This window comes from Ranitomeya variabilis, chromosome 2, assembly GCF_051348905.1.
Source record: "Ranitomeya variabilis isolate aRanVar5 chromosome 2, aRanVar5.hap1, whole genome shotgun sequence".
Taxonomy (NCBI): Eukaryota; Metazoa; Chordata; class Amphibia; order Anura; family Dendrobatidae; genus Ranitomeya; species Ranitomeya variabilis.
The window spans coordinates 803,469,602-803,480,552 of record NC_135233.1 but is presented as its reverse complement, the minus strand read 5'-3'; the positions used below and the strand labels follow the sequence as shown (position 1 = coordinate 803,480,552).

The 10,951-nt window shown below is 47.7% G+C and overlaps 1 protein-coding gene across 1 annotated transcript; it reads right to left on the bottom strand.

The window, feature by feature from the left end:
- Positions 1-923: 923 nt before the first annotated feature.
- Positions 924-3,921, bottom strand: LOC143807888 (uncharacterized). Its single transcript, XM_077289945.1, has 3 exons — positions 3,086-3,921; positions 2,321-2,460; positions 924-1,702 (listed from the first exon to the last, which is right to left on the bottom strand). Exons 1-3 carry the CDS (start codon positions 3,766-3,768, stop codon positions 1,251-1,253), a joined length of 1,275 nt encoding a protein of 424 aa, XP_077146060.1. The 5' UTR covers positions 3,769-3,921; the 3' UTR covers positions 924-1,250.
- Between the last annotated feature and the right edge of the window lie 7,030 nt (positions 3,922-10,951).

Sequence of the window (10,951 nt, the reverse complement as noted above, 5' to 3'; positions counted from 1 at the left end):
CCCAGGATCCTGTCACGACAGCCACATTCTGCGGAACTCTGGCCTATATACCAAGTTTGAGGATGGCAATCTCCCTGAAGGATGGCTGCTTGGTAAGTTATTCATGTGGTGTTCTCCGATTGTGCTAAACAATGTTGCTAACAACCTGATATGTTTCTAGGTGATTCTGGTTATCCCTGCTTACCGTGGCTGATGACGCCAATGCTGCGTGAGGACACGGCAGCGCAAACCACATATAACAGGGCCCACAAGAAGACCAGAGCAGTGGTGGAACGGGCTTTTGGACTACTAAAAATACGGTTCCGGTGCCTTGATAAGTCCGGTGGCTATTTACAATACAGACCTCCCAAGGTAGTTGACATTGTAGGAGCCTGTGTGGTGCTGCACAATCTGGCAATTAAGCACAGGGTTCAGGACTACATTGCTGAGGAAGAGGGCATGGTGGAGAACATCCATGCCTTGCAGTATGATGGACCAGCCAATGACCAGGGAAATTCTGTAAGAGCACAACTGATCAATCGGTTCTTTGCTTATTAAGTATCTTTTTTTTGTATAAAAACGGCCCCAAAAATTAATTCTTATGCCTTGTTTATCCCTGAGCAAAGTATCCGATCACATTGGCCAATGGTGATCCACTTCTAAACATGTACATGTGTCAGTTAAAGATAAATAACAGTGTTAATGCTCTGCACATCAGAATTACAGCCCACCTTCCAAACGTTTATGTGCTGCAGCAGTGTTTTTTTTTTTTGTTTTTTCAAAAATAAGCAACTGCAGTTGAAAAAAAAAAGTGTAATGTCTGTTTAACAACTTCCTAGTGTTTAATCTTGGTCAGCAATTTAGGAACAATGTGGATGTCAGATGTGTGGACAGAGTTACTGCCCACACTATTTGCACGTTACCATTTGTAATTTGAAGTATGACCAGGGGTGCACCGGGCCATGCTGCTGCCTGAGTTGGGGATTAGAAAGACCAGACCATTACAGGATTTAATATGGACCTCACAGAGATACTTTAATGTTTTAAGGCATAACTACCCCAAGTTGAGGTTCACAACATTGTGAAATGGCATTTTGTGCGCAAACAATTACTTGAAAAAAATGCATGTTTTAAACACAAAACAGAGACATGCATGAATCATAACACAAACAATTAAACAAGACGTCCAAGACACCAAAAGCACAGTATGCAGCAGCAGTTAACATAATTATCTTTAGAAAAAAGTAGGGGTAACCAGTTCCAAGCTGCACTTACTGCTGGCCAGAACGGCTTGCTTGATCGGCCAAAAAAAGGCCAATCAAACTGTTCAAGGTTCCAAAATGCTCGTTCAATTGGGTTAGCTGCAGGTTCGTAGCGATCTGTTGTTGCCGGATACCGTTAAGCTGCCGCTGCAACATTTTGCGGTGCTGCTGTTGCATCCTGTAGAAACGACAGCTCGACTGCATTTGCAAACTAGGTGGGGGGCCAGCACTACGGTCAGCTCGGTTTCTGCCAACCGCACCCCTACGTGTGTTACTTACAGGGGTGGATGTGGTGGGTGCAGCAATAGGTTCTTCATTCAGACGCTGCACCTCACATTGGTCCCCATCTATGAACTCCACGGGCAGAATAATTTCCCGTTCGTCCTGCTGGGACGACAGTTCTGGTGGAATGTCCAACTCTGAAGGCGTGTTACTGTCCTGTACATGTTCCTGCACCGGACCTATGCAAAAAAAACGACAACGGTTAAAAAGAATGCTGTCATCCAGCACCAGCAGCATACAGGGCAGTAGAGGCAGCGTCTGTGGCAGTGCCCCAACTTTCTCGCCCTGCCGCCATGGCTGCAAGCACAGAGACCACTTTCCCGCCGCCAGAGTATGCGCTGGGCGGCGCCTCTGCCAGTGGGTTCCTCTAACGTAATACAATGACATCTGAGTAGAGGGACAGCCTAGGAGGTATTCCCCCACCCAGGCCCTCCCTCTAGTCTGTCGTGCGCATGGTACGCCACGGGAAAACACTTGTGATGTTGCCAAGCGGCGTAGACTCGCTCACCAGGTAAGTGGTGCATTGTCTGCTGTGCTTGCATCTGCTGCGGACTTGAGAATATTTGCAAGTGCCTCTACTGCAGGGGCAGGTTATGGGTGTCAAGGTTGCGCCCATGTGGAACGAACAGTCCACTGTGTGAAAGGAGAGCTAAAGTGGCCAAGCGCCATGGTAAAAAAGCCATACTCTGGCCGAGTAGCAGCCTGTCTTACATCATCAGAAATGTATCATGTTCCTGCATATGGATAACTGCAATGGCATAATTGATTAAAAGGATGATCAGTGGGGCACAGCATACCTGCAACTGCAACATCAGGACCATCGGTGTCTATGGTGTGCGGAAGACCAATCAAGGTCGCCGGATTTATTAGGCCCTCAATGAGCTTCTCTGCGTCGGTCAAAAGCAACCGCCGAGGGCAACCTCCACCAGTGCCGGTGCTGTAATGCAAAGGTAAGAATATAGAACAGCATGTACGCTCGCATTTAGAACGTGGAGCAGCCAGCACCAGTTATGACAGTTGGTGACAGATATATCTGCACGTGTGTGTGTGTGCCATGGTCGCAGGCAGGGCTGCCATTAGGAATTATGGGGCCCATGACAGCCTCTAAGCCTGGGCTTCCCCCCCCGGAAAAAAAATTGGACACCTTCCTTTTCCTTGCCACTGGCATCTGCAAGGCACGGTGCACCCCTGCAGCCAGCATTTTTAGTGCAACAACTGTGGTAGCGTAAAAATTTAGAAAAATGAATAACCAAACAGCAGGAAGGAATAACCATGATCATTGCAGCGGAAGATCCACCCAAAAATCCAAAATAAAAAACCCACCCCTGCCGCAGGGTATCCCCTTTTGGGATGCCCCACGGCCCTAAGCCCCCGGGGCCTATGCTCCAAGTGCAGCATCCCCTGGTGACGTCACCTCACAGGAGTCTATGGACGTTCTGCGTCCATATACTCCTGCACAATGACCCCTTAAGGGGATGCCCCGCAGCTGGGGGAGGGGAACCGAGTATTTGGTTTGTTGGCCGGAACATCCGCATTAAGCAACTGAAGTGAACTTTGCTCACCTGTACTTCCGTAGATCTGAGACCTTTTTACGGACCTGTGTTTTTAGATCTTGGTATCTCTTTTTACATTTCGCAACACTCCTTCTTTGCCTCCCAACGGAATTTACGGCATCGACAACATCACCCCAGAGGTTTGCTTTCACGGACATTTCAGTCCGGTTTGACAGCCTTCCCATTAATTTATCGAAATGCTCCGTAATTTTTTGTGCCAAAACAAGATTCTCGATCTGAGAAAAACGGGTGTATTTTTGAATAGAACCACTTCGCTCTTCAGCTGAACGAACCTCCATGCTTTCCTCTGGGGAATTGGAACCTAGCTCCTCAGACTGATGGCTTGCAGGTGATGAGTGGCTCAAAGGAGTGGAAGCGCAGGATTCTGGCCTCATGACAGGTCTGTCAGTATGCAGTGTTTGATCTCCAGCAGCCTGCACTTCACCACTGGCCTGACTAGAGGAATGCTGTACCCTGCTGGTGCTTGCCCTGCTTGTGGAGGGCCTAGGACTGTGGCTCCGTGAGCTTGAGTTGCTAGGCAAACTGACATGTGACTCCTGTCTCCTGCTACTTCCACTGTGTCTTATATGCCTGGAGATACTACGGCGGCGTGAACTGCCGTGCCCATGCTGAGTCTGTCTCCCTGCAGCATGTGAGCGCTCTCTGTGTGTATTATGTCTGTGGGAAGACATGCCAAAAGGTGACTGATTGCTGCAGCTAATACACAGGCAACAGCTGCGGGCAGGAGCACTATAAACCTAACCTCACTCCCCTATCTCTCTCCTATCACTCCTACCTATCTCTATCTCTATCTCCTACCTATCTCTCTCTCTCTCCTATCAAACCAGATGTGTGATGCGCATGCACAAGTGTAAAGCTGTTCCCGCAGGGGCGCACTTCCTGTCCACACACGAGACTCCAGCAGCTTCCTGCACAGAAAAATACGCAAGTTTGTGACGTAAATCCGCATCGGAACTCGCAAACTCGCATGAAAAGCACCGATTTCCGCAAGCGAGTTTCAAAATCTCGCAACGACTTCCGCAACCATTCGAACAAGGGAATTAAACTCGCAAGCTTCTAAGAATCACGCGAGCAAGCGAGAACAGCTCGCATGCGAGATGAAACTCGCATGCGGAAAAAAAAGAAACGAACTTTATAGAATCGAGCCCATAGGGCCAAAGAATAAAGTAGGCTAAATGCAGTTCAAAATTGGTAACAGGACTAAACAGGCGGCATTGCTTTGTTCAGTGGAGTAGCAAACCCAAGAGCAGCAGACACTGTTTCAAGGGCCTAACCACACTAGTAGGCCAAATGCAGTTTAATATCTGATAGTATAGGGCGAAAGCCAGAATGTGGAAGCTCAGCTTTGTTCAGTTGAGGACAACACCAGGCAGGGGCAGACATTCACCTTTAGTAGGCCGGAACAGCCAATTGCATTTTTAAAAATGGTAATTTGGAACTGAAGGTTGAAGGTCAGCTTTATTCAGTTGAGGACAACACCAGGCAGGGGCAGACAGACACCTTTAGTAGGCCGGAACAGCCAATGGCATTTTTAAAAATGGTAATTTGGAACAGAAGGTTGAAGCACAGCTTTATTCAGTTGCAGCTTCTTGGCAATAATATAAAGAAGACGCGACAGGACAACACTCGGTGTATGCCATATCTGTGTTTTCAATGGAAAAAAACCTTTCAGTTAACTACTTGCAGGAGAAAGTTTTTGTAGCTGGTGGACAATTTTTTTTAAAAAAAGCAGTTAATAAGAGGCAGAAGGTAGAAGCTCAGCTTTATTCAGTTGCAGCTTCTTGGCAATAATATAAAGAAGACGCGACAGGACAACACTCGGTGGATGCCATATCTGTGTTTTCAATGGAAAAAAACCTTTCAGTTAACTACTTGCAGGAGAAAGTTTTTGTAGCTGGTGGCCAATTTTTGTACTGTACCAGTTTTTTGTTGTATGTGTTTTTGTTTTTAATGTTAAAATGTCTGCATTTGATATCTCTCCAGTATTTTCTTTTTTATAAGCAAAATACTGCAGTTTTACATCGGTTACATGGATACACAGGCAGCTTGGTGGTCAGTGGAGGAGTATTTAAAGTAGGGACCGCAGACAGGCTATCAAAGGCCTAAAATAACAAACAATAGGCTCATGGCAGTTTTACATCGGTTACATGGATACACAGGCAGCTTGGTGGTCAGTGGAGGAGTATTTAAAGTAGGGACCGCAGACAGGCTATCAAAGGCCTAAAAATAACAAACAATAGGCTTATGGCAGTTTTACATCGGTTACATGGATACACGGGCAGGCAGCTTGGTGGTCAGTGGAGGAGTATTTAAAGTAGGGACCGCAGACAGGCTATCAAAGGCCTAAAATAACAAACAATAGGCTCATGGCTGTTTTACATCGGTTACATGGATACACGGGCAGGCAGCTTGGTGGTCAGTGGAGGAGTATTTAAAGTAGGGACCGCAGACAGGCTATCAAAGGCCTAAAATAACAAACAATAGGCTTATGGCAGTTTTACATCGGTTACATGGATACACGGGCAGGCAGCTTGGTGGTCAGTGGAGGAGTATTTAAAGTAGGGACCGCAGACAGGCTATCAAAGGCCTAAAATAACAAACAATAGGCTCATGGCTGTTTTACATCGGTTACATGGATACACGGGCAGGCAGCTTTGTGGTCAGTGGAGGAGTATTTAAAGTAGGGACCGCAGACAGGCTATCAAAGGCCTAAAATAACAAACAATAGGCTCATGGCAGTTTTACATCGGTTACATGGATACACGGGCAGGCAGCTTGGTGGTCAGTGGAGGAGTATTTAAAGTAGGGACCGCAGACAGGCTATCAAAGGCCTAAAATAACAAACAATAGGCTCATGGCTGTTTTACATCGGTTACATGGATACACGGGCAGGCAGCTTGGTGGTCAGTGGAGGAGTATTTAAAGTAGGGACCGCAGACAGGCTATCAAAGGCCTAAAATAACAAACAATAGGCTCATGGCTGTTTTACATCGGTTACATGGATACACGGGCAGGCAGCTTGGTGGTCAGTGGAGGAGTATTTAAAGTAGGGACCGCAGACAGGCTATCAAAGGCCTAAAATAACAAACAATAGGCTCATGGCAGTTTTACATCGGTTACATGGATACACGGGCAGGCAGCTTGGTGGTCAGTGGAGGAGTATTTAAAGTAGGGACCGCAGACAGGCTATCAAAGGCCTAAAATAACAAACAATAGGCTCATGGCTGTTTTACATCGGTTACATGGATACACGGGCAGGCAGCTTGGTGGTCAGTGAAGGAGTATTTAAAGTAGGGACCGCAGACAGGCTATCAAAGGCCTAAAATAACAAACAATAGGCTCATGGCTGTTTTACATCGGTTACATGGATACACGGGCAGGCAGCTTGGTGGTCAGTGGAGGAGTATTTAAAGTAGGGACCGCAGACAGGCTATCAAAGGCCTAAAATAACAAACAATAGGCTCATGGCAGTTTTACATCGGTTACATGGATACACGGGCAGGCAGCTTGGTGGTCAGTGGAGGAGTATTTAAAGTAGGGACCGCAGACAGGCTATCAAAGGCCTAAAAATAACAAACAATAGGCTTATGGCAGTTTTACATCGGTTACATGGATACACGGGCAGGCAGCTTGGTGGTCAGTGGAGGAGTATTTAAAGTAGGGACCGCAGACAGGCTATCAAAGGCCTAAAATAACAAACAATAGGCTCATGGCTGTTTTACATCGGTTACATGGATACACGGGCAGGCAGCTTGGTGGTCAGTGGAGGAGTATTTAAAGTAGGGACCGCAGACAGGCTATCAAAGGCCTAAAATAACAAACAATAGGCTCATGGCTGTTTTACATCGGTTACATGGATACACGGGCAGGCAGCTTGGTGGTCAGTGGAGGAGTATTTAAAGTAGGGACCGCAGACAGGCTATCAAAGGCCTAAAATAACAAACAATAGGCTCATGGCTGTTTTACATCGGTTACATGGATACACGGGCAGGCAGCTTGGTGGTGAGTGGAGGAGTATTTAAAGTAGGGACCGCAGACAGGCTATCAAAGGCCTAAAATAACAAACAATAGGCTCATGGCAGTTTTACATCGGTTACATGGATACACGGGCAGGCAGCTTGGTGGTCAGTGGAGGAGTATTTAAAGTAGGGACCGCAGACAGGCTATCAAAGGCCTAAAATAACAAACAATAGGCTCATGGCTGTTTTACATCGGTTACATGGATACACGGGCAGGCAGCTTGGTGGTCAGTGGAGGAGTATTTAAAGTAGGGACCGCAGACAGGCTATCAAAGGCCTAAAATAACAAACAATAGGCTCATGGCTGTTTTACATCGGTTACATGGATACACGGGCAGGCAGCTTGGTGGTCAGTGGAGGAGTATTGCAAGGAGTGTCTGTCCCAGTACTCCCAAAATATAAATAGATGTTAATGTCTCGCAAAACAACCAAAAAAAAAAAAAGGTGGCATACTTAGGTACAGGGGTGGGCTCATCTGCTGAGTTTCTGACATAGTAATTTGGCAGTAACTATTTAATGGTGCCAATATAGGACACAGACACAGACTACTTTAAGTTGCATCATAGATGTCTACAAATTTGTATTGTCAGTGCCAGACATTGAATGATGTCAGCGAATAGACTAAAGATTGGTGGAGCTGTGCGACATAATTTTGCACGTGGTAGAGAACAGTTTGAGCTGGGGGAGGGGGGAACTCTCTTGAGGCCGGCGGGACCGCCCCAGGGCCCCTCATGTTACAACGGTGTGTCTGACGTTGGGTGCGCACCACCACCGCCAGAGACACTACATTGTACTATGAGGGACCCAGTAGCAATGCCGTCAACCAAAAGCGAGCACACCCACCTCTTCAGACAAACAGCAGTCTCACGGGTGCTTGCGCCAAGTCGTGATACCACGGCCCCGTGTGGGGAGTTTGGCCATTTAGGGAGGTGTAAACATGTCGTATGCTGTACAATCAGCTGCAGCAAATTAGACATTAGAAAAGTAATTCACAGGCAAGAGCTTTTCATAGGAAAGCTAGGTGTCGGCCGGGCAAGGTGGGGCAAAAGATTTCGAAATCCAGTTGTGGTTCATTTTAATGAATGTTAGATCGTCAACATTTTGGGTAGCCAGACGAGTCCTTTTTTCGGTTAATATTGAACCTGCAGCACTGAATACTCTTTCTGATAGGACACTTGCTGCCGGGCAAGCAAGCTCCTGCAATGCATATTCTGCCAATTCTGGCCAGGTGTCTAATTTTGATGCCCAGTAATCAAATGGGAATGACGGTTGAGGGAGAACATCGATAAGGGATGAAAAATAGTTAGTAACCATACTGGACAAATGTTGTCTCCTGTCACTTTCAATTGATGCAGCAGTACCTGTCCTGTCTGCGGTCATAGCAAAATCACTCCACAACCTGGTCAGAAAACCCCTCTGTCCAACGCCACTTCTGATGTGTGCACCCCTAACACTCCTAGTCTGTTGCCCCCTTGAGCTCGTGTGAGAACGATCACGTGCGCTGTGTGCTGGGAATGCCTGAAGCAAACGGTCAACAAGAGTTGATTGTTTGGTTGCTAATATTAGTTCCAAGTTCTCATGTGGCATAATATTTTGCAATTTGCCTTTATAGCGTGGATCAAGGAGGCAGGCCAACCAGTAATCGTCATCGTTCATCATTTTTGTTATGTGTGTGTCCCTTTTTAGGATACGTAAGGCATAATCCGCCATGTGGGCCAAAGTTCCAGTTGTCAAATCTCCGGTTGTGATTGGGTGAGGGGCAGTTGCAGGCAAATCTACGTCACTTGTGTCCCTCAAAAAACCAGAACCCGGCCTTGACACGCAACCAATTTCCAGTGCCCCCGGGAAAGGTTCCGCATTAAAAATATACTCATCCCCATCATCCTCCTCGTCCTCCACCTCCTCTTCGCCCGCTACCTCGTCCTGTACACTGCCCTGACCAGACAATGGCTGACTGTCATCAAGGCTTTCCTCTTCCTCTGGTGCAGACGCCTGCTCCTTTATGTGCGTCAAACTTTGCATCAGCAGACGCATTAGGGGGATGCTCATGCTTATTATGGCGTTGTCTGCACTAACCAGCCGTGTGCATTCCTCAAAACACTGAAGGACTTGACACATGTCTTGTATCTTCGACCACTGCACACCTGACAACTCCATGTCTGCCATCCTACTGCCTGCCCGTGTATGTGTATCCTCCCACAAAAACATAACAGCCCGCCTCTGTTGGCACAGTCTCTGAAGCATGTGCAGTGTTGAGTTCCACCTTGTTGCAACGTCTATGATTAGGCGATGCTGGGGAAGGTTCAAAGACCGCTGATAGGTCTGCATACGGCTGGCGTGTACAGGCGAACGTCGGATATGTGAGCAAAGTCCACGCACTTTGAGGAGCAGGTCGGAGAACCCAGGATAAGTTTTCAATAAGCACTGCACCACCAGGTTTAAGGTGTGAGCCAGGCAAGGAATGTGTTTCAGTTGGGAAAGGGAGATGGCAGCCATGAAATTCCTTCCGTTATCACTAACTACCTTGCCTGCCTCAAGATCTACTGTGCCCAGCCACGACTGCGTTTCTTGTTGCAAGAACTCGGACAGAACTTCCGCGGTGTGTCTGTTGTCGCCCAAACACTTCATAGCCAATACAGCCTGCTGACGCTTGCCAGTAGCTGGCCCATAATGGGACAACTGGTGTGCAACAGTGTCATCTGCCGATGAAGTGGTTGGCCGACTGCGGTCTGTGGAAGAGCTGTAGCTTCTGCAGGAGGACGAGGAGGAGGAGGAGGAGGGGGTGCGAACGCCTACAGCCAACTGTTTCCTAGACCGTGGGCTAGGCACAACTGTCCCGAAATTGATGTCCCCTGTGGACCCTGCATCCACCACATTCACCCAGTGTGCCGTGATGGAAACATAACATCCCTGGCCATGCCTACTGGTCCATGCATCTGTAGTCAGGTGCACCTTTGTACTCACAGATTGCCTGAGTGCATGGACGATGCGCTGTTTAACATGCTGGTGCAGGGCTGGGATGGCTTTTCTGGAAAAAAAGTGTCGACTGGGTAGCTCGTATCGGGGTTCAGCGTACTCCATCAGGGCTTTGAAAGCTTCGCTTTCAACTAACCGGTAGGGCATCATCTCTAACGAGATTAGTCTAGCTATGTGGGCGTTAAAACCCTGTGTACGCGGATGCGAGGATAAGTACTTCCTTTTTCTAACCAGAGTCTCATGTAGTGTGAGCTGAACTGGAGAGATGGAGATCGTGGAACTTGCGGGTGTGCCGGTGGACATGGCAGACTGAGAGACGGTTGGAGACGGTATTGTTTCCGCCGGTGCCCTAGATGCAATATTTCCGCCTACAAAACTGGTGATTCCCTGACCCTGACTGCTTTTGGCTGGCAAAGAAACCTGCACAGATACTGCCGGTGGTGCGGAAAATGGTGGCCTTACAGTGACGGAAGGGATGTTGCGTTGATGACTAGCTTCATTGGCCGAGGGTGCTACAACCTTAAGGGACGTTTGGTAGTTAGTCCAGGCTTGAAAATGCATGGTGGTTAAGTGTCTATGCATGCAACTAGTATTGAGACTTTTCAGATTCTGACCTCTGCTTAAGCTAGTAGAACATTTTTGACAGATGACTTTGCGCTGATCAATTGGATGTTGTTTAAAAAAATGCCAGACTGCACTCTTCCTAGCATCGGATCCCTTTTCAGGGATTGCAGACTGAGCTTTAACCGGATGGCAACGCTGTGCTCCAACAGGTTTTGGCTTTGACACGCGTTTTGGGCCAGATAGGGGCCCGGCAGATGGAACCTGTTGCGATGTTGATGCCTGCTGCGGCCCCTCC

What these genes read in the sequence shown, in the direction of transcription:
- LOC143807888 (XM_077289945.1), bottom strand. Translation starts at nt 3,768, where the DNA reads ATGTCTTCCCACAGACATAATACACACAGAGAGCGCTCACATGCTGCA. An exon ending in TCAGATCTACGGAAGTACAG is followed by an intron (nt 2,461 to 3,085) that starts GTGAGCAAAGTT and finishes TTTGCATTACAG; the next exon opens with CACCGGCACTGGTGGAGGTT. An exon ending in TCCTGATGTTGCAGTTGCAG is followed by an intron (nt 1,703 to 2,320) that starts GTATGCTGTGCC and finishes TTTTTTGCATAG; the next exon opens with GTCCGGTGCAGGAACATGTA.